This window comes from Cydia amplana, chromosome 12 (assembly GCF_948474715.1).
Source record: "Cydia amplana chromosome 12, ilCydAmpl1.1, whole genome shotgun sequence".
Taxonomy (NCBI): domain Eukaryota; kingdom Metazoa; phylum Arthropoda; class Insecta; order Lepidoptera; family Tortricidae; genus Cydia; species Cydia amplana.
This window is the reverse complement of record NC_086080.1, coordinates 68,225-93,147: the sequence shown is the minus strand read 5'-3', so window position 1 is coordinate 93,147 and position 24,923 is coordinate 68,225. Positions and strand designations below refer to the sequence as shown.

Below are 24,923 nucleotides of genomic sequence, written 5' to 3'. Positions count from 1 at the left end.
TATTGAAAAAAGGAGGCCGCTACGTACTGTATTTTGTATTTAAGTACCTTTTGAATATATCAAACTAGTTTTTATGTTGCTGGATTAGTCAATCTATGAACTCAAAACAAAAACGGCCGTTTTAACTTTGGACGCTTAGATTGACGACGTCATAACAATTACTTTCCATAATGAATGTTTAGCCTAAAACTCATATGTTCTAAGCATTTCTACCATAAATAACTATCAATATCCTTAATGTTATTTACCATATTCCTCGAAATCTCTATCGATGTTTGGCCTAACACATCACGACCTAACTGGTTTGATCTAGGTAATGGGTAGGTATTGCTCTAATGATCAATTGTCATAAAAAATATTTTTCATTGCAAATTTTGTTATGTTTAAAGCGTGACAAGCAACGTCAAACACACTGATGTCAGTGTACATTGAAGGCAATATTTATTTTATATGAAAAAGAGGAAGTCTAAAGGATTCATAATTTTTAAAAGTTGCTGAACAAATGTTGGTCAGTTTGAGGAGTACAGCCTTTAGTTTAATTTATTGCCCCTGCATGTTAAAGGAAGCACCCTGTATACAAATTAAGTATAGTGGAAACTGGATAAGTGGAATCGCAAGGGACCGGCTGTTTAGTTCCGCTTTTCAAGGTTTTCCATTTATCCAGTTTTCCACTTAACCAGGTTCAAATAAAACGTTTTCTCACTTACAGAGGCTCTCGCTAACAGAAGTTGTGGATGCTAGTAATTTCGCTTATAAAGGTCACGTATAGTATGGTCAAATAAAATATCAAGACTTAAATAATCATCTTTTATTAAATATGTATGTAGATATGTATGTATTCAAAAAAAAGATAGGTATGTAATCCTGACTTTAAAAAGAGCAATACTGTAAATAATCCACAGTACTCGTATACAAAAATAATTTTTATTTTATTTTTATTTTTTATTTTTTATTTCAAAACAAGTTATACAGCATATAACATAATATCTGTCCTTTGTTATGAAGTACCTAACTTATCATCATCATCTTCCTCGCGCTGTCCCGGCATTTTGCCACGGCTCATGGGAGCCTGGGGTCCGCTTGGCAACTAATCCCAGTAATTGGCGTGGGCACTAGTTTTTACGAAAGCGACTGCCATCTGACCTTCCAACCCAGAGGGTAAACTAAGCCCGTATTGGGATTAGTCCGGTTTCCTCACGATGTTTTCCTTCACCGAAAAGCGACTGGTAAATATTAAATGATATTTCGTACATAAGTTCCGAAAAACTCATTGGTACGAGCCGGGGTTCGAACCCGCGACCTCCGGATTGCAAGTCGCACGCTCTTACCGCTAGGCCACCAGCGCTTTTTAAGAGTCCTTAGTCCTACAAGCGAGCGTTTTTTGCAATCTGTTACCTTTTTCATTCAAGATTACGACGTAACTATTAGTATTCATTCAAAAACTGATAACGTACTTAAATAATCATTTCTTAAACTAGCAAGTAAGACCGTTCAAGTTGACATTTTCTCTTTTTAAACCTAAAATAAATGAGTTTTCTTGGGAGGCTTTTTCAAAATTTGCAGTGAGAACTGTCGTTTCGGTTCTCAATTTTGCAGTAAACAAGAATCATTTGATACAGAAATGATTACAATTCAATTCACCATATCTTTTACGAGCGGCTAAGACTATTGAAAATCAAAGATTCATTAAAAAAAATGGATATTTAACCTTCCGAACTTTCTTCATTTTTTGGGTGAAAACAGGGTTACATTATATTTTTTTATCGCAAATTGTACTATTATTTTGCCCTAAAAATAATATTATAGCAAACTATAACTATACGTTAACCCATAAAAAAATAATCATAACTATAGGACCTACCTTGCCGTAAATTTATATTATTTTAAAACACGTATAAATCACGCTGCACCGACGCCGCGCGCTCATTCTCCGCCGAGGCGGCTTAGGGGACGGACCTGTGCTCGATCGTCAGGCGTTCGGTGACTATGGTGCGTTCGTAAACAGCCAGAGAGTTCCGAGAAGTGCTGTATACAGCGACTAGAAAATCTTGATACAAATAAGTACATTTTTTACACCATATTTAATTTCAACAACAGACTCTCGCTTGGTGATAGGTTTTCAGTGTTACTTGAATACTGGTTAGGTTTTGCATTATTATTATACCCGGACGACCTGGATAATGTCCAGGTTCTCATGGTGGAGTCAGGAGTTGGTCACCGAACTCCTAATCTACTCATCATAACTCCATCGTGTTTGGGCTCAATAGATTTGCCTCGACGAGCACCTTCGTTCTAGATGAGGTCCAGGTTCTCATGATGGAGTCAGGAGTTGGTCACCAGAACTCCTAATCTACATATTATCACTCCATCGTGTTTGGGCTCATTAGATTTGCCCTGACGAGCACTATATATCTTGAGGAGGTCCAGGGTCTCATGATGGAGTCAGGAGTCGGTCACCAGAACTCCTAATCTACTCATCATAACTCCATCGTATTTAGGATTATTAGATTTGTCCTGACGAGCACCATCTATCTAGATGAGGTCCAGGGTCTCATGATGGAGTCAGGAGTTGGTCACCAGAACTCCCTAATCTACTTATCATAATTCCATCGTGTTTGGGCGCATTCGATTTGCCTTGACGAGCACCATCTATCTAGATGAGGTCCAGGTTCTCATAATGGAGTCAGGAGTTGGTCACCAGAACTCCTTATCTACTCATCATAACTATATCGTGTTTGGGCTCAATAGCTTTGCCCTGACGAGTACCATCGATCTAGATGAGGTCCAGGGCACAGGGCTATATTATAGTTCTTACGAACAGATACTTATCTCTCAAAGAAAACTCAAATGCCTACCGTTTTAATACCTACACAAAAATACAATGGAATGACCTTCAACGCACCGCTCCCCGCACCGCGCGCACCGGCACAAAGCTAGGGTTGCCGACGCTTAGAAATTATTTTACAAATAAGTACCTACCTACTTACCTAAACTATACATTGTATGAAAGATACCTACCTACTTACCTAAGGTACAAATATAAGTTTTATTAATTGTAAAATAACTATGAGCAAGATAAGTTGCAATAAGTAATTAATAATTATAATATTCCTTTTATCATTATTAATTACTTATAAATTTATTTTATTATTCTCTTTATTTATCTTTTGTCTTAAGTTAGGGTTTTTCCTTATTTTATTATTTATTATGATGAGTGACTGCGAAATATTTTAAAAGGTCATATCTCCCTACAGTAACCGTAGTGTTTATGCCGTTTTATAAACCGCGTAAACACTACGCGGTTTATAAAACGGCGTACTACGTAGCTTGCGACTATCGTAAAAAAAATTGGTATTAGTACTTATATTGAGAACGTCTAATAGTTACTTTTCCTATCAATCGGTAGAGCAAACACGGATTTTTTTATTAGTTTTTTTTTTGTTTCTGCATCCATCCACAATTCCACACTACAACATGTGTTATTTGTTCGTGAAGAAGACATTTATTTCGCATACATTTTGGCATATTCGAGCGCCGGCGACCAACTAGCTTGATTTTCTACCGTGAACGGGAAGAGATTCGTAGGTATAAATCCGTGCTCGCGCGGAGAGTTCCATAGGCCTGAGCGCCTACCGCGAACCACGTTCGACGTGTTGCCTCTCTGTCGCACTTGTAAATTCGTACGTAAGTGTGACAGGGAGGTAACACGTCGAACGTGGTTCGCGGTAGGCCCTCTGTCCAGGGTATCTTAATGGAGTGGAGCGAAGATGGCATAATATAAATAATCGGATTTCGGTATTGACCCCGACGAGGCCATCAAACAAAAAAAAATGTGGAATGTAGTCAACGGTATCATGGTTTTAAATAAAAACAATGACTGGTTTTAACAGATAGGGCCAGTTGCATATCACAAATAAAGAAACATGTTTATTTGCAGTATGGACGGGCCCCGACTTTCCCCTAAAAACAGAAATAGTACAAAAAGACGACAATTTGTGGGCAGCAAAAATGTAAACAAAACTCATGGTTTGTCATGGTTTTTAAAAAAAAACAACGGGTTGCACTCCGGGAGTGCCGGCAGAAGTGAAAACTCAATGACTAGTGCAAAATGTCTGCAGCACTATGTATAATTGATGTTAATGCCATCTAGCGTTATTTCGTCGCATTACTTGAAACCCCTAAGCACATCACTGTTGGTACTCGAGTTATATTAATACCGGTTAGAGGGAAACTCACTAGATGGCATTTAAATCAATAAAGAAAAACTCAATAACATTGTAACAGTTTTTTGATCAGGTCACGTGTCCGTCTTACGGTCACGTGATCTGTCGCGAGTTTAACATTTTTTCCCCACCTCAAAAAGTGCACAGCGCCGCTAAAGAAGTTTGAAAATACAACACTACTACAATGACGAATATTAGTAGTAAGGTTTATTCGGGTAATTCCGAAAATCATTGTAAAATCACTCATATTCCGTTGTAGTAAGAGTCAGCTTTCGGAATTATCCGCCACTATTCGTTCATTCGGAAATACCCGAATACACCTTATTCATAAGAAGAGTGATTGTCACAATAATTCCATGCCAGAGGTAAATATTGTTATTATTTACTCGCCTCTGGTTATATATTATCCCAACACATACACTCTATTGACTACTACCATGCTTATAAAATAAAATAAAGAGTGCCAATATAACGCTAAAAATAATGTTACTTTGCAATTAAATTGAAAAGTATCAATATTATTCTCGCCTGCGTTGAAACGCGCTTAACTTTGCCGGCGCTCGCGTACCGAGCGCCAACGCCATCTATCGAGTGTTATTTCGTGAAATCGGTGAACGCTCTAAGGAATAAGGCCTCTTAAGTACCTAACTTATATTTAAACAAAATCACTCCTAATATTTATTTATGCAAGAGAAACCACTATGGTTAAATAAATCAATGTACCGGTTGTACTTTAATGAAAAAAATCCGTCATTTTGGTTTGTTGACCTGAGTCACATTTTACCACATTTCTTTCAATATCGAGAATATTGTCTTGATTTTGCGCTTAGGCATTGCTTACCTAACAGCACGGCACCGCACCACGGGTAAAAGAACCTAACTGAACGATCTGTGATCTCATACAAAATACGTAGTTAAAACACGAACCATAATGTTAACGAAACAAACTACCCTCCTTGTGACGGTTTATTAAAAATACAAATTTTATAACGCCGAGCTATTTCTCTCATAGAGGTTTCGGAGACGGCTGCTTCCAGTTACAGAGGTAAAAATAAAATATTTTCGAAAAAATGGCTTCCGCTTATAGAGGTCCCAAAATTCCACTTATAGAGGTAATTCGTTGCCAAGGGACTGGGACCGAGAACTTGGGTCCACTTAAAGAGGTTTTCCACTAACCCAGGTTCCACTTATCCAGTTTCCACCGTATAAATAAAATGACCAGCAATTAGCTGAACAACTGTGCGACGTGGACCTGGCAGCTGGTAACCATTAGTAGCGTATTTAAGGCAGGGAGGACTAGCGCCACACATGTTACAATACTATTCTTGTACATTAATCAAAACTTTTTTACTCTGCCCTAACGCACAGTCCGCATTATAAGAGTTCTGAAACTATCTACGAGTATACTATTGCTGTGCCTAAGAAAGCTCTAAAATATTGAACCGTCCGTCAGATCGCTAGGTTTGAATTAATTACACCGTAGGTGTGCGAAAATCTTTAAAAATAATCTTTTCTCCGATTAGTAATCCTAAAGTCGAGCGCTGATTAGACCGCGACCGGACACCGGCTATATATACCGCGGCGGCGCTTGCGCCCGCGTGCTCGCAACCATGATCTCAATCCTCGTCCTCGGTCTGGTCAGTCTGTCATTGTCAGTCGGGGCAGGCAGCGAGAGCTGCTACTGGAACCGGCCGTGCCCCAACCTGCTGCACTCCACCAAAACTACGTACGAAACTGTCCGCGGAGACATAAGGGACTATCCTGACCCTGAATGTAAGTACACATCGACATTATAAGGCATTTTTTACAAAGTTATAGTCTGGCAAACCAAATTTGCCAGTAGTAAAAGACGGTAATATTGAAAAATGTATGGCGCGAAGTTTCGATCTCCAGTACCTACACATTTACATTTCACGTCTTTTTCTATCGACAAACCGGTTTGCAAGTCTATTGTGCCCCTCATATATAGGTACCTATGGCGACCAGTTTCGAAGTCTTCCAATCGTAGTGCTATAATTCAAATATTTTATTACTGTCAAATTATTTAGTGACAAACCTTTAAAACGACATAGACATGATGGACAGATATAGGCATAAAAGAAAGAACCACCCTTTATTTTTTTATAATCTGATTTTTGATTGCGCAGCATGTGAGGCCGTCAGCATCTGGACGCTGCACCGGCACGGCAACCGCAATCCGGGCTCGTCCTCCATCGACATGAAGCGGCTCATCGACGCCGTCCAGGGGCAGATCATTCAGGCCTTCGAGGACGGCCTCAGCCAGCTCTGTGCTCAGGTATTAACAGCACCTTGGAGCTTCTTAATATTCTTTTCCTTTCGGAGATAGTTCTACAACCGGTATTAATCCAAAAGTGATGCTATGATGTTTATTGTCTCAGGATATCGAAGCTTTCCGCAAGTGGACTTTTAATGATACGATCCTGGAGGCGCCTTCATACCTAACTGGCACTGGCTACGAGGAGCTGTTCGACATCGCCAAGCGGCTGCGGCAGCGCTACCTGCACCTGATGCAAGGCGCGCCTGAAGACTACTACCTCCGGCCGACCAACTCGCAGCGCACCGTCGCCAGCGTCATGGGCTTCGTGCACGGCTTCACCGACGAAACAAACCTTAACATCACGTTCGACGGGCCTTTTGAGAGGGATGACATGATTAGGGTTAGTTTGCCATAAACATCATTTATCTACCTAATAATTTAAATTACCTAAATAAATAGGTAGTAGGTTTGGTTTATGTAAGTGAATGTTGTTAGTTCTGTTTGGTTTTGGATTGAGTCTTATCTCTTTCATGTTTGCAATGTGTGTGTGTGTGTGTGTGTGTGTGTGTGTATGTGATGCGTGTTACTTAAGTATATGTTTTTATTACATATCTATTTGTGAGTTCCTGTAATTGGCTCTATATATCTATTTAAGATTCCATTGTCATTTAGTTAGCTGTTGGATCTCCTTATGTAAATAAGTAAATAAATATTACTTATAGGAAATTTTTACACAAATTGACTAAGTCCCACGGTAAGCTCAAGAAGGCTTGTGTTGTGGGTACTCAGACAACGATATAAGTAATATATGAATACTTAAATATACAGAAAACAACCATGACTCAGGAACAAATATCTGTGCTCATCGCACAAATAAATGCCCTTACCGGGATTCGAACCCGGGACCATCGGCTTCACAGCCAGGGTCACTACCCACCAGTGTTGGCCGTAATGTGTAATTCTAATTAACAATTAATCATTTCCATTAACCATTAAATCCGCAATTAGTCAATTGCATTACGCATCAATTTAAATTAAGTTAATTAGAATTGAATTTTGAGACGTTTAATTACATTGATTGTCAATCTAAATTAACGTTTAATGCAATTAAATCAATTTTTTCATAAACTAATAATTAATGTTACTATTGCTTAGAAACTTGGAGCTAGGTATTAAAATTAAAAATAAGCATATGAATACAAGCTTCAGTGAATTATCAGGTCGTGATATTTTAAAATGAGACAACAAAATGACCCTGAAACCTGGCAGTAGGTACCTACTGGAACTCAGGTTTGGTGCAACATAGACACACGCCGTTTAGGCTATTCGACTCGTCACAATGAGCACTTGGGAGAGCAGTACCCAAGATGGAGCTGATGCTGAACCTTGGCTGTACCTTGTGGAACTCAGGTTTGGTGCAACATAGACACACGCCGTTTTGGTCATCCGACTCGTCTTGATGAGCACTTGGGAGAGCAGTACCCAAGATAGAGCTGATGCTGAACCCTGGCAGTACCTAATGGAACTCAGGTTTGGTGCAACATAGACAAACCCCGTTTTAGTCATCCGACTCGTCTTGATGAGCACTTGGGAGAGCAGTACCCAAGATAGAGCTGATGCTGAACCCTGGCAGTACCTAATGGAACTCAGGTTGGGTGCAACATAGACAAACGCCGTTTTGGTCATCCGACTCGTCTTGATGAGCACTTGGGAGAGCAGTACCCAAGATAGAGCTTATGCTGAACCCTGGCAGTATCTAATGGACCTCAGGTTTGGTGCAACATAGACAAACGCCGTTTTGGTCATCCGACTCGTCTTGATGAGCACTTGGGAGAGCAGTATCCAAGATAGAGCTGATGCTGAACCCTGGCAGTACCTAATGGAACTCAGGTTTGGTGCAACATAGACAAACGCCGGTTTGGTCATCCGACTCGTCTTGATGAGCACTTGGGAGAGCAGTACCCAAGATAGAGCTGATGCTGAACCCTGGCAGTACCTAATGGAACTCAGGTTTGGTGCAACATAGACAAACGCCGTTTTGGTCATCCGACTCGTCTTGATGAGCACTTGGAAGAGCAGTACCCAAGATTGAGCTGATGCTGAACCCTGGCAGTACCTAATGGAACTCAGGTTTGGTGCAACATAGACAAACGCCGTTTTGGTCATCCGACTCGTCTTGATGAGCACTTGGGAGAGCAGTGCCCAAGATAGAGCTGATGCTAAACCCTGGCAGTACCTAATGGAACTCAGGTCTGGTGCAACATAGACAAACGCCGTTTTGGTCATCCGACTCGTCTTGATGAGCACTTGGGAGAGCAGTACCCAAGATAGAGCTGATGCTGAACCCTGGCAGTACCTAGTGGAACTCAGGTTTGGTGCAACATAGACAAACGCCGTTTTGGTCATCCGACTCGTCTTGATGAGCACTTGGGAGAGCAGTGCCCAAGATAGAGCTGATGCTAAACCCTGGCAGTACCTAATGGAACTCAGGTCTGGTGCAACATAGACAAACGCCGTTTTGGTCATCCGACTCGTCTTGATGAGCACTTGGGAGAGCAGTACCCAAGATAGAGCTGATGCTGAACCCTGGCAGTACCTAATGGAACTCAGGTCTGGTGCAACATAGACAAACGCCGTTTTGGTCATCCGACTCGTCTTGATGAGCACTTGGGAGAGCAGTGCCCAAGATAGAGCTGATGCTAAACCCTGGCAATACCTAATGGAACTCAGGTCTGGTGCAACATAGACAAACGCCGTTTTGGTCATCCGACTCGTCTTGATGAGCACTTGGGAGAGCAGTACCCAAGATAGAGCTGATGCTGAACCCTGGCAGTACCTAATGGAACTCAGGTCTGGTGCAACATAGACAAACGCCGTTTTGGTCATCCGACTCGTCTTGATGAGCACTTGGGAGAGCAGTGCCCAAGATAGAGCTGATGCTAAACCCTGGCAGTACCTAATGGAACTCAGGTTTGGTGCAACATAGACAAACGCCGTTTTGGTCATCCGACTCGTCTTGATGAGCACTTGGAAGAGCAGTACCCAAGATTGAGCTGATGCTGAACCCTGGCAGTACCTAATGGAACTCAGGTTTGGTGCAACATAGACAAACGCCGTTTTGGTCATCCGACTCGTCTTGATGAGCACTTGGGAGAGCAGTGCCCAAGATAGAGCTGATGCTAAACCCTGGCAGTACCTAATGGAACTCAGGTTTGGTGCAACATAGACAAACGCCGTTTTGGTCATCCGACTCGTCTTGATGAGCACTTGGGAGAGCAGTACCCAAGATAGAGCTGATGCTGAACCCTGGCAGCACCTAGTGGAACTCAGGTTTGGTGCAACATAGACAAACGCCGTTTTGGTCATGCCCAAGATAGAGCTGATGCTAAACCCTGGCAATACCTAATGGAACTCAGGTCTGGTGCAACATAGACAAACGCCGTTTTGGTCATCCGACTCGTCTTGATGAGCACTTGGGAGAGCAGTACCCAAGATAGAGCTGATGCTGAACCCTGGCAGTACCTAATGGAACTCAGGTCTGGTGCAACATAGACAAACGCCGTTTTGGTCATCCGACTCGTCTTGATGAGCACTTGGGAGAGCAGTGCCCAAGATAGAGCTGATGCTAAACCCTGGCAGTACCTAATGGAACTCAGGTTTGGTGCAACATAGACAAACGCCGTTTTGGTCATCCGACTCGTCTTGATGAGCACTTGGAAGAGCAGTACCCAAGATTGAGCTGATGCTGAACCCTGGCAGTACCTAATGGAACTCAGGTTTGGTGCAACATAGACAAACGCCGTTTTGGTCATCCGACTCGTCTTGATGAGCACTTGGGAGAGCAGTGCCCAAGATAGAGCTGATGCTAAACCCTGGCAGTACCTAATGGAACTCAGGTTTGGTGCAACATAGACAAACGCCGTTTTGGTCATCCGACTCGTCTTGATGAGCACTTGGGAGAGCAGTACCCAAGATAGAGCTGATGCTGAACCCTGGCAGCACCTAGTGGAACTCAGGTTTGATGCAACATAGACACACGCCGTATTGGTCATCCTACTCGTCTTGACGAGCACTTGGGAGAGCAGTACCCAAGATAGAGCTGATGCTGAACCCTGGCAGTACCTGCAGGTTCAAGATGTGACGGATGACCTAAATAGCGTGGACCTATGTTGCACCAAACCTGAGTTCCACTAGGTATAGCCAGGGTTCAGCATCAGCTCTATCTTGGGTACTGCTCTCCCAAGTGCTCATCAAGACGAGTCGGATGACCAAAACGGCGTTTGTCTATGTTGCACCAAACCTGAGGTCCATTAGGTACTGCCAGGGTTCAGCATCAGCTCTATCTTGGGTACTGCTCTCCCAAGTGCTCATCAAGACAAGTCGGATGACCAAAACGACGTGTGTCTATGTTGCACCAAACCTGAGTTCCACTAGGTACAGCCAGGGTTCAGCATCAGCTCTATCTTGGGTACTGCTCTCCCAAGTGCTCATCAAGACGAGTCGGATGACCAAAACGGCGTGTTTCTATGTTGCACCAAACCTGAGTTCCATTAGGTACTGCCAGGGTTCAGCATCAGCTCAATCTTGGGTACTGCTCTCCCAAGTGCTCATCAAGATGAGTCGGATGACCAAAACGGCGTGTGTCTATGTTGCACCAAACGTGAGTTCCACTAGGTACTGCCAGGGTTCAGCATCAGCTCTATCTTGGGTACTGCTCTCCCAAGTGCTCATCAAGACGAGTCGGATGACCAAAACGGCGTTTGTCTATGTTGCACCAAACCTGAGTTCCATTAGGTACTGCCAGGGTTCAGCATCAGCTCTATCTTGGGTACTGCTCTCCCAAGTGCTCACCAAGACGAGTCGGATGACCAAAACGGCGTTTGTCTATGTTGCACCATACCTGAGTTCCACTAGGTACAGCCAAGGTTCAGCATCAGCTCCATCTTGGGTACTGCTCTCCCAAGTGCTCATTGTGACGAGTCGAATAGCCTAAACGGCGTGTGTCTATGTTGCACCAAACCTGAGTTCCACTAGGTACAGCCAGGGTTCAGCATCAGCTCTATCTTGGGTACTGCTCTCCCAAGTGCTCACCAAGACGAGTCGGATGACCAAAACGGCGTTTGTCTATGTTGCACCAAACCTGAGTTCCACTAGGTACAGCCAAGGTTCAGCATCAGCTCCATCTTGGGTACTGCTCTCCCAAGTGCTCATTGTGACGAGTCGAATAGCCTAAACGGCGTGTGTCTATGTTGCACCAAACCTGAGTTCCACTAGGTACAGCCAGGGTTCAGCATCAGCTCTATCTTGGGTACTGCTCTCCTAAGTGCTCACCAAGACGAGTCGGATGACCAAAACGGCGTTTGTCTATGTTGCACCAAACCTGAGTTCCATTAGGTACTGCCAGGGTTCAGCATCAGCTCTATCTTGGGTACTGCTCTCCCAAGTGCTCACCAAGACGAGTCGGATGACCAAAACGGCGTTTGTCTATGTTGCACCAAACCTGAGTTCCACTAGGTACAGCCAAGGTTCAGCATCAGCTCCATCTTGGGTACTGCTCTCCCAAGTGCTCATTGTGACGAGTCGAATAGCCTAAACGGCGTGTGTCTATGTTGCACCAAACCTGAGTTCCACTAGGTACAGCCAGGGTTCAGCATCAGCTCTATCTTGGGTACTGCTCTCCTAAGTGCTCACCAAGACGAGTCGGATGACCAAAACGGCGTTTGTCTATGTTGCACCAAACCTGAGTTCCACTAGGTACAGCCAAGGTTCAGCATCAGCTCCATCTTGGGTACTGCTCTCCCAAGTGCTCATTGTGACGAGTCGAATAGCCTAAACGGCGTGTGTCTATGTTGCACCAAACCTGAGTTCCACTAGGTACAGCCAGGGTTCAGCATCAGCTCTATCTTGGGTACTGCTCTCCTAAGTGCTCACCAAGACGAGTCGGATGACCAAAACGACGTTTGTCTATGTTGCACCAAACCTGAGTTCCATTAGGTACTGCCAGGGTTCAGCATGAGCTCTATCTTGGGTACTGCTCTCCCAAGTGCTCACCAAGACGAGTCGGATGACCAAAACGGCGTTTGTCTATGTTGCACCAAACCTGAGTTCCACTAGGTACAGCCAAGGTTCAGCATCAGCTCCATCTTGGGTACTGCTCTCCCAAGTGCTCATTGTGACGAGTCGAATAGCCTAAACGGCGTGTGTCTATGTTGCACCAAACCTGAGTTCCACTAGGTACACCCAGGGTTCAGCATCAGCTCCATCTTGGGTACTGCTCTCCCAAGTGCTCATTGTGACGAGTCGAATAGCCTAAACGGCGTGTGTGTATGTTGCACCGAACCTGAATTCCACTAGGTACACCCAGGGTTCAGCATCAGCTCTATCTTGGGTACTGGTCTCCCAAGTGCTCATCAAGACGAGTCGGATGACCAAACGGCGTGTTTCTATGTTGCACCAAACCTGAGGTCCACTAGCTAGATAAAAATTACGGGCGCCTTTATAAAATTACGATATATTTTTGTTAATTGATAATTATCAATAATATTTTTAATTGACATTAAAAATTGATTTAATTTTTAATGGTTTGTGAAGCATTAACCATTAATTCTTTTTAATTTTTAATGGTTCGAAATAAATTAATATTAATGCAAATTGATGTTAATGCGAATTGACAATTAATTTTCCTTCAATGGTTAATGGTTAATTCGAATTAACCTTTTCAATGGTTAATTTTTAATGGTAATTGGGATTAACGTTCGGCCAACACTGCTACCCACTAGGTCAGACCGGTCGACAAATGTTATGTTAATGACAAACGATGTTAGTTCGTATAAACATATTTAAAGTTTCTAACAAGATCTGTTTGTTTTAGCCTTATGAAAACTGCGAGAGATATCAGCAAGATGTGAGAGGTGGCGCTTTACTTGAGGAGCAATTGGAAGAATACGAAAAAACTGACGAATACGTAGCCGTAAGTAAAGTTTTGTGCAGAACCAAAAAATCCTATGAACTCATTTCGTCATTAAAGTTAAAATAAAAAATAAGACAGAAATAATCAACACTAAGTATCATTTTTATTTTAACACCAAGTTTATCCAACAGGTCCAGAAAGCAGTTCAAGAGCGGCTGGGCATCACGTACCAGCTGAGCGCCTCGGACGTGTACACGCTGTACGAGATCTGCCGCTACCACCGCACTTGGACGCCAACCCTGCAGGACGCCTGGTGCGCCGCCTTCTCCGACCAGGACCTCGTGGTGCTGGAGTACCGCGACGACGTCAGGCATTACTACAGGAACGGCTACGGCTCGTGGGTGAGTGCCTGAACATCATCTGAAGCACCGCACTTGGACGCCGAGCCTCCAGGACGCCTTAGTGCGCAAAGGACAAAGGTTAAACTTATGCAATAAATTGTTTCCATTCATAAAAGATATTCAAGCAGGTGCAAGAGTTACTGAAAAGCGTTGCTGAAGAGTTAAAAAATTACAGACAGTTTATTGATGGTTCCTACTTTCACGAAAAATTCAAACCACTACTAAATATTACCGTCCAGCGCCGACGAAAATAGCCTATAAACGAAAATATTTTGTCAGGTGAATCAGCGCCTGGCCGGGCCGCTGCTGAAGGACCTGCGCGAGCGCATGCAGGCGGCGGCGCGCGACGAGGGCCACAAGCTCGTGTCGTACTTCTCGCACAACGCCATGACGGAGATGGCGTTCGTGGCGCTCGGGCTGTTCCGCGACGCCGCGCCCGCCGCCGGCGCCACCAGGGACCCCGCCCGCAACTGGCGCACCAGCTTCATCGCCGCCTTCTCCACCAACATGATGGTCATTCTAAATAGGTAGGTAACTAACATTGCATGCCGTTTTATATTCCTGCACGCGTACCAACTTTTTACAAATATAATAGTGATTTTCAATGTTTAGCGAGCTGCGATATTGCATGGACATACTTATGAATGGAATTAACGCATAAAGTGATTGTCAGAGCTTCATGTACCTAATTTGTTAGGTAATCCTGACTTCAGTGTTATTGTGCCGACATGTAATATGTATGTCGCAGTAAGATAGATAAAGCCGTTATATAGTTATAACCCTAGAGATATAATTATATGTCGTAACTTAGTTATACGAAAGCGATTCATTACTATCTTACTAGGAATATAACTATAATACGTCTTTAGTTTAGTGATATAGTTATATTACTGGATTCAGTTTAGTGAAATAATTGTAGGTAGGAGTGCGGCGGTGCGGCGGAGGTATAGTTATATCCCTAGGGATATAGTTATATGCCGTATAATACGTATTATAATCATATTCCTAGTAAGATAGTAATATCTTACTAGGAATATGATTATAATACGGTATTTGACTAAACTCTATGTAGGTATGTGATTAAATGGTTATAAATCTGCCAGGGAATCAAAGAAAACAGTAAGTATATTCGTTTTTATTTTTATTACAAAATCAACTTTGTTGGTTGCAATTAGTTGAACATAATCCAGTAATATAGTTCTGTATTACTAAACTAGAAACGTATTATAGTTATATTCCTAGTAAGATATTACTATCTTACTAGGAATATGATTATAATACGTACTATACGGCATATAACTATATCCCTAGGGATATAACTAGACCTCCGCCGCACCGCCGCACTCCTACCTACAATTACTATCTTACTAGGAATATGATTATAATACGTACTATACGGCATATAACTATATCCCTAGGGATATACTATACCTCCGCCGCACCGCTGCACTCCTACCTACAATTATTTCACTAAACTGAATCCAGTAATATAACTATATCACTAAACTAAAGACGTATTATAGTTATATTCCTAGTAAGATAGTAATGAATCGCTTTCGTATAACTATGTTACGAGATATAATTATATCCCTAGGGTTATAACTATATCACGGCTTTATCTATCTTACTGCGACATGTATATTGTTATGTATTAGAGATTAGGGACTCGAATATTCGCACAAGTTGATTTATGTCTACGATATTATAATAATCTTGATGTTATCAGATAAGAGTAATGTTACTTAACCTACTTATTATTACCTATACAAATCTAATCTAAATTAATACCTAAGCAGAAACATAATCGGATTATTCATATTGAAAAACGATGACGTTTCTTTTTAGAACGAATTGGTCGTTGTGAAATTGATTGACTACACTTCTGTAAACTTGGACTAGACTTCCACTTATGCAAGTATTTAGAGAATAATGTCAGCAATATGATTATATGTACTTAAGTAAGTACCCTTCTTATTATATAATTAAATTTTTAGATGTACGGAATCCGGGACACAAACTCACCGAGTCCAGTTCTTCATCAACGAGAAGCCGACGGAGCTGTGCCCGCTGGCGGGCTGCTCCTGGCAGCAGTTCGAGGAGCTGCTGCGGGACTTCGACGACAGCCTGGAGTTCTGCAGCCCCGACTACCCGGAGCCCGAGACGCCGGCGGCGCCCGGCGCGGCCGCGCGGGGCCAAGTCGCGCCTGCCTTGCTCGCCCTGCAAGCGGCACTTGTCATCTCTATGTCTAATGTTTTATGATTACCTTCTATATATGTTTGTGATATATATGTAGGACACGATTATATTTAAGAAGTAGATTTAAGAAAAAAGTAAAAACTTTACACTTTGTGAAAATCCTTTTTTATAGGTTCAGTAAACGTGAATTTAAAACACGACGGCCTTTGATCCAATATTATTAATCATTTAAGGATGACTCACGCTAGACCGGGCCGTGCCCCGGCCGAGGCGTCCAACAGGACATTTTCTATGACGGTTGATCGCTGTTCATGTGGTGCTTTCCATATTAACATGAAGCGTCGGAAGCTTCGGCCCGGGCCCGGCCAGGTCTAGCGTGAGTCATCCCTTTACCATACGAATAAAGTAAAATGAAGGGGAACAAAATATCAATTATCAATGATAATGTATCATGATAAGCAGATTAAGCTGAATGCCCTTCCCGGGGTTAGACCACCAGACCAGGACCACTCCAACTTCGTAGTCACAAACAAACACAGGATATCATTACATATAAACTTGCAATTGGCAAAATATCCATTGAATAAAATAGTAGGTACATTCAGCAGCAGAAATTGCTAAGCGGTCGAGGTGTTCAAAATGATCTAACGCGACTTTATTATCAAGAGAATAAGAGCGTGTCCAGGTAATTTTGAACACCTCGCCCGCTTAGCAACTTCTGCTGCTAACTGTACACTGTACCCCTACATATGAATATGGAATTGTCTGTTATTTTGTTACGGGTAGGTATAACATTATGTATGACGCACCAATTAATAAAATAATCTCTCTGAAAAATATCAAAAATCGGTACCTATCGTAAGTTAATGCGAATTTGATTAAAATTTAACAAGTAGGTACATGACCTTTCTATGTGCCCGTGCTATTATTTAGGAGTAAGTGATAGCGATCAAATGTTAATGCTATTATTGTATCATTCCAGTCGCTCACCGATCACGGGCAAGTAGAAGGCTCACGTGAACTAGTATAGGTACATGCGCTCGCGGTAGTAGGTAGTCGTAACCGATATCGAGGTCACTTTACATTGGCTTTGTCGAGAACTCCACTCGGCGATCACGCAGCGAACGCCGAGTGATGTATGTTCAGTACCGGCAGGCCAGGGAGTCAAGCTCAGGTCAGACAGACAGCGTAGGCCACTGTTGTAGTCGGAGGGATGTCGCGCACACGCATCATACGCTGCCGTTCTGCCGCTCCGTCAGTCGCCTTCTTCTTGGTGGCGGTCATGATGCGACTGGATGTTCACGGACAGGTAAACTCGTCATACAGTTAAGGTGGCTGATGCCTGCGATATTCTTTAGGTTCAGTTTTATCTTGGTTGTATTAATTGGACATTTCGACAGCAATTCCTTTAACTTACTTATATTTAAGAAATGGAAATTATTATTATTAATTCTTTATTTCAGATAATAATTTATCCATAGAATTGTTAGTTTGGCTTATGACTACGTTAATTACTTAACTACTACTACATTAAATAACTATTATATTGACCCAACATTTGAAGAAGGTGCAATCCACCCTCTCTGCTATGACCTTAAGTATACTATTGTGACTGCCCCGCACCCGATACAACAGAGACGCTATTCGTTTACGCCGGATGGCATAGAAGTCATCAGTTCGTTCCAACATCCCTGAAGCGCTGCAGTAGCGGAGCAGTCCCAACAGCATCCTGAAGGCGTCGTTATATTGGATTCGGAGGGCGTTGTATGCCTTTTGAGTATAGTTGACCCATAGACTGCTCGTGTAAAATAACAGAATGAAATACCTAACTACAATCGTTTGTGTTTTGCAAATTAAATTCTAAATTTTTTGACCGAAGCGTAGCGAAGGTCTACGTTTTGACTCGGGCATTTTGCTTTTGTATGTCCGGATGTTCTCCTCTACAGGTCGCAATTCTTAACCGATTTTCGTGAAATTTTGTGACCGAATTCTATGACTAAATAATTTTTTTTTGTCAGAATCAGAATCAGAATCAGAATCAGAATGCTTTATTTGTAAAACATAGGTATACATGGGTCTTATGTTACATTTGAGCGCTATGTTTTGCCGGTTGGCATACAAATGTCAAAGAGAACTAAAATATAATTTAGTCTTGCATATGTTACCTTTATAAAATAAATTAATTACAGTTACAATTATTATTAAGTACATTATACATTTAAATTTAAAATCCAATAAAATATAATTCAAATAAAATTAAAATATATCATTAGTCATGGTTATAATTAATGTTTATGTCATATGCATGAACCTATAATATTACGGACAGAGTTTCGCTTACAACATAACTGTGATTCCAACATCCACCAGTTTCATAGTATTTACGCGTGACACACACACATTGACAGCCCACATCCACCAGTTTGCCGTCAGACGAATCGAAACGTCATTGAAGTAAACATGTCGAAGAAAAATATAAAATATCGCGGCATGCGTAGTTAAATCCTGCTAGAATTGTACCGATCGAAAGAAAAAAAGTCACGGAATAACTTTTCATACTTAAGTTTATCAATTAGTACGTAAAATCACGATAATTTGTTGTTTATAAATTATCAAACTGCAAAACAGGAGTGTGACCAGGAACATGAATAGGGTAATTTCCCGAAAGTAGGGTAATTGATACCCTTCTTATTAAATCATTATGTATTAAGAGATCATTTAGGTAAATGGTTAAATTATTGATTGTGCATTTCAAACTAGGTTGGTATGGTAATTTCCCGATACTAAGGAGATTAGACGCTTACATGCATGTTTGATAGTTAACGTTTGTTTGTTATGTATTATATTTCTTTTGTTGTTCTATGACTAAATTTTTTTTTGTCGATCCGGTTTTTGGAAATTTTTCAAAATGGCGGAGTCGTGATGGCTCCCGCCTAAACAAATAGTCGTATCGGTATCATAAGACTTTTTTCTTTTTGAGATATGTTTATAGATTAAATGGCCAAAAATTCAGAAAGTGTGTATCGCTGGTTTTGGCGATATTTAGTTTATACTTGAGAATGAGTAGCTAAATTTCGTCAGCTTTAGTAAGAACTATAATGGCGTATTTTGCAAACGTTCGCTTTTTTGTTTGCATCGGCTGAGCCTCTACCATCAGTTGCCAGAGTATTTCTCACTTACTTTCAGTGAATAAACGCGCCGTATGTCACGTTTTACGTTTCTTTACGGTCTAATGTGCCTAACTTCACTCCACTAGAAACGATGCTGTCCCTTTCTAAGTTTATACTAAAAACAGAGCAAGAATTATATCGGAGGATTGTACAGCGCCTCTAGGAGTCACTTAAAGAACTAAATATCCAACTTATCAAAGTAACCTACCGCAAACATCGAAGTTTGCAAATTGCGGGCATCTTTCTCTGTCACTCTAATTACTCCTTAATTAGAGTAAAAGAGAAGCATGCGCGCTTATTGCGAACCTCTGTGCCATGTTTTAGCTGTGTCTATGGTTTCTAATAAGGTGCTCAAAAACATAAATCTGAAATGAAAGCCAAGTTCCATATTTAGAATATGCCGCGTTCTAACTTTGCGGAAAATAGAATTGAAATCTATATGGGTGCCACGTTCTAGTTCGCTTGTGATGTAATTAAAGTTCTTGTTGGCATAAAAACTAGACAAGACAAATCCTGAACTTTAATTTCATCCCAAGCGAACTAGGACTTAGCACCCAGGGTAATTCGCCAGTGACTGGCCACCGGCCAATAACTGGCCACCCTAAACTAAAAATGAATTCTATTCACCTATAAACAGAATTTGCAGCGTTTTTTGGCGAACCGCTATGCCGGCAGAAGTGAAAACTCAATGACTAGTGCAAAATGTCTGCAGCACTATGTATAATGAGGTTAACGCCATCTAGCGTTATTTCGTCGCATTACTTGAAACCTCTAAGCATATCACTGTTAGTACTCGAGTTATATTACTACCAATTAGACGGAAACTCACTAGAAGGCATTTAAATCAATAAAGAAAAACTCAATGACATTTCTGGGACAATAACACCTTACGGTCACGTGACCGTCTTAGCCTGACCTGTCGCGAGTTTAACATTTTTTCCCCACCTCAAAAAGTGCACAGCGCCGCTAAAGAAGTTTTAACTTGAAAAAGTTTGGAGACCCCTGCTTTAAGCTAGGATATAATAATACATACCTGATGTTGCCCGTAACACGAGCAAATAATTAAAACATGTTATATTATACTCCACAAACTAAGTATAACACTTTTGTTAAACAACTTTTGAAAATTATGAATTCTTTAGACTTCCTATTTTTCATACAAAATAAATATTCTCTTCAATGTACGCCCATAGAATTAATATGACTAGAACAACTGTCAATCTTCAAAAGTGCGACCAAAAATGAAATGCAAGTGTGTGCGTAAATTGTCTATGTGAGATCAAAAATAGTGATGTCATGTTACAACATATTAATAATCTGTCGATGTTTGATTGCTTTATCGACTACTTTTTCAAATGTGTTATTTTAAACGTTAAAATTCTACGACATTATGACGTATAAATAACACTTGCACTGCGTGTGCTATCAAAATCGTTGCAGACTTATCTTAATGTAACTCTTACTGTGTTGGAAAGTGAAGTTTAAATTTACCGCTAAACATGAGCACCTTCAAAAAGGTATAACAATCGTTATTATTTGAAGTCGGTTATAAAAGCTAATATCTTAATGATGTCTTGTGAAGAAATAATTATATAGCTATTAATATACCGACAAGTTATCGATACTGTCATATGAACATTTTGTCAAGCCCTAGCGTAAAGTAACAGGTTATGTTTTTACACAAAATATTTTAAATTATAGACTAATATGATAAAATATTAGCACACAAAGGAAGAAAAACTTATAATGAACATTATAAACCGGCTTCCTACACTTTTTACGCTGTTAATTTCACAAAATATCGTTATGAAAATTTCGCTCGGAATATCATAAATCCTCTGAAATGAGTATTTCCTTGGATTATTTGGCACTGTAACACTGAAATCCGGCACACTACAAGACACCATCTTCACTGAATTACTTTATTTAATACTTTTCGTCCTAATCCGTGTATATTTTTTAATTTGAAAATTACCGTGATACGCTCTTGGCCGTCCGCGGCCGTCGTCAAACTCAAAAGTGGTTACGTTTTCTCATTGGTAGTCTGACTTTTTCGCACGCATGGGATGTTCATATACGTGATGGCTTCCCTTTCGCACACTTAAGCTGTCTGTCAAGCGCGAGCGCGAATTGTATGTCTGTGTGTACGCCTATGTACGCTGACATCAGTGTGTTTGACGTTGCTTGTCACGCTTATAAACATAACAAAAGTTGCAAAAGGTACCTATATTGCGTCTTAGAACAAACTTTAAAGTGTAATAAAATTCAAAGCATAAGTTATTTTTAAAAGTTGCTGAACAAATGTTGGTCAGGGTGAGGAGTAAGTACTTACTTACAGCCTACTGTTTAATTTATTGCTCCTGTTATTGGAAACACCCGTATGATTATGGTGTTACGTGTTACAATTAGCCTTTATTATTTAAAATCTTTCATGTTCGGAACCGGGATCTCGGGATCCGGGAATGTTCATAAAGGAAAGTTTCAGCATTCCAAAAAATCAGGTATTTGGAAGCCCTCCTAGCCTCTAAACTTGCCACGAGACTAACCCCCAGGTGCCTCACCGTTATTGAGAGAAATAAATGAATGTACGACAACTAATTTCAAATGAAGATATCTCACATGATTAGAATAAAATTATTTATAAATGTCTAATATCTAATATTAGATAGCAAGTAGAGTTGGTGTAAACCGTTCTTATCTATGAATGATTTACCCAAGTAATATATTTGTAGCTTTAAATAGAGCCATGTAAGAAACAGTAACGTGAGCCTGTGAGTGCCTGCTTACAGGAGTACTACGTGTCGACGGAGCGCTTGAACGTGACGTACTACAACACGGAGTACGGCTACATCAACGCGACGGCGGCGCGTCCGGGCCGCTGGGACTACAAGTACTACGTGAACAGCTACTTGCGCGTGCTCAAGCCTCTCGACAACAACGTCAAGGTTAGGTATATAGGAAGCTAGAGTATACCTTCCGTTTTAACAATTCATTTAAAGTAGAGTTCAGTACAGTCAGCGTCAATAATAATTGAGCCTACGTGCCCTACGTGCTTAAATTATCCACCATTCTCCTGCTGTAAGGGGTATGTACTGTAGGTAAACATGCTTAAAACAAGGCAAATACTCTTGAACGCAAACTATACACCGTGTTTTTTTTTATTTCCGTTAATTTCAAGGGTGCATTCCTGAGCTTCAATCAAGTGACTTTCTCAAAGACACCGATATTCTAATTAACTCCATTTCGGAGATATCAATAAGTAATTTTTTTTTTTCCTATAAGGTCTCTACAAGCGTGTACACTTGACTTAGGGCCGGTTTACATTTTGATTAGTGTTTAGAATGAGTTCATACATTTGCTATACTGGATCAACCAAATCTTGTCAGTAGTAAAAGGCGGCAAATTTGAAAAATCGTGGGTTAGCAACACTGTGTTCGAATAATTCCAAAATCGCGTGTCATCTGTGTGTTATCTGTGGAATGTGGATCGTGAATGACAGCCATCATCTTATTGTTTACATTCTGAATCGTTTCTATTTCAAGAGAAATTTCTGCTGTCACCATTAAATACCAAGATTATGCATGACCTCAAGCAAAGCTAAGGTGCCTACAATGTACAATAATGCTCGTTGACGGTACACATTACTAAAATTTGAGGTTATGATAATTCACTCGAACTGACGTATGAAGGGCGGAAAAATAAACACGTTTTGGTTCGATGTACATTGCTGCTTTTCTTAGCTTAGCTTATTTTGCTCTTTGAGTGTTACATGGTGTTACCCTACTTTAATTTGCAGTACATTGCTACTGACAAGATTTGCTTGACGCACTATACTAAAACATATTAAGTACCTATAACCATACAACCTACAATCTCGGTCGATCGATGTTCGAAATGACATTGAAATGTCACAGATTTCAATTGTTTGGTTGAGTTAAATGTAAAGCCCGTGTTGCAACAACGCTATATGCTACATTTAATTTTTTTATTAAACTTAATTTTATTTTGTGAATAAAGCAAAAAAAAACTTTTTTTTTTGAAAATTAACTATGCGGTTTAGTTCTCTTAAACGTACTTAACCATACCCCGAAGTTAACGGAATTCAATAAAAACACGGGTACTATACTATACCTGTAGGTACAGTCACTTGTAATATGTTATTCAACGAAAGCCGCAAAAATATCTGACACGATCTTATTTAACTGGCAGGAAGTTGCGCGGGATCGGCACGCTCTCGTTTCGGAGGCCAAGATTCTCTTTGAATCGCTGAGCCAAAATAGTTAGTTAGTAAGTCTTATTTGTAGAGTCATAAGAGTGGTCACAAATTTTTGCGGCCTTCAACGAGTAACATATTATTTATTGCAGGTGACTGTATATTTTTGGGAACCTATTAGAGTAGAGCGTGTCGAATACTTTAGGCAGTTTAGGCGCGCATTATTCTATGTGTTATTCATGCGGACTGTACTTATTTTCTTAATTGGAAATTAGGCATAGTCTGTCAAGCCATTTCCGTCAGTAGAACAAAGTGGCAAATTTAAAAAATGTAGGCGAGAAGAGTTATAGTTATAGTTATATAAAATTTGAATTTCGCGCCTTTTCCACTGACAAAGTTGTTTGACAGACTGTTATACCTTCCTTATGCTAAAAAAGCCGCAATGGTTTACGTGAAACGTTGGTGTGGATATCTAATGCGAAAGACAAAGCCCGAGCTCCATGTAGGGCCGAAGGCCCGAAGCGTCCAGTCTGTTAGTGTTGAAACACTTGAAACACGGAACAATAGTATACATTAAGTGTCTAAATGCGAAGGCCGAAGGCCGAGCTCCGCCTAGGGCCGAAGGCCCGAAGCGTCCAGGATGTCAGTGCTTAGTCACAGAACAATAGAATAAGCGTTTAAATGCGAAGGCCGAAGGCTGAGCTCCGCGTAGGAACGAAAGTCCGAAGCGTCTAGGATGTCAGTGCTTAATCACAGAAAAATAGTATAAGTGTCTAAGTGCGAAGGCCGAAGGCCGAGTTCCGCGTAGGGCCGAAGGCCCGAAGCCTCCAGGCTGTCAGTGCTTAAACAAGGAATAATAGTATAAGCGTCTAAATGCGAAGGCCGAAGGCGTGTGACTGAAAATATGTTTGAGCTATACAGCAGAAAGTACTCAACTAATTTATTTATCTATTTGACATTTAGATTTTATTCTAGAAACATTCTAGACTAGTATTTTTTATACAATTTTTTTATCATGTTTGACGATCCTTTTGTGAAATTCTTAATTTAATTTAATTTGTGTTTAATTTGATTTGTATAATAATCCAATATTCTTATGGAATAATAACATCAATAAATTGCTCCGATAATTAGCTTAAGATAATTGACCGAAGCGTAGCGAAGGTCTACGTTTTGACTCGGGCATTTTGCTTTTGTATGTCCGGATGTTCTCCTCTACAGGTCGCAATTCTTAACCGATTTTCGTGAAATTTTGTGACCGAATTCTATGACTAAATAATTTTTTTTTGTCAGAATCAGAATCAGAATCAGAATCAGAATGCTTTATTTGTAAAACATAGGTATACATGGGTCTTATGTTACATTTGAGCGCTATGTTTTGCCGGTTGGCATACAAATGTCAAAGAGAACTAAAATATAATTTAGTCTTGCATATGTTACCTTTATAAAATAAATTAATTACAGTTACAATTATTATTAAGTACATTATACATTTAAATTTAAAATCCAATAAAATATAATTCAAATAAAAT

General features: G+C 40.7%; 1 protein-coding gene across 1 annotated transcript; it reads left to right on the top strand.

The window, feature by feature from the left end:
• The first annotated feature begins 5,825 nt into the window (after window positions 1-5,825).
• LOC134652669 (multiple inositol polyphosphate phosphatase 1-like) lies at window positions 5,826-16,071 on the top strand. The gene is made up of 7 exons (XM_063507833.1): window positions 5,826-5,996; window positions 6,371-6,519; window positions 6,623-6,901; window positions 13,373-13,471; window positions 13,603-13,812; window positions 14,092-14,339; window positions 15,807-16,071. The coding sequence occupies exons 1-7, from the start codon at window positions 5,834-5,836 to the stop codon at window positions 16,069-16,071; spliced, it is 1,413 nt and encodes a 470-aa protein (XP_063363903.1). The 5' UTR covers window positions 5,826-5,833.
• The last annotated feature ends 8,852 nt before the right edge of the window (window positions 16,072-24,923 follow it).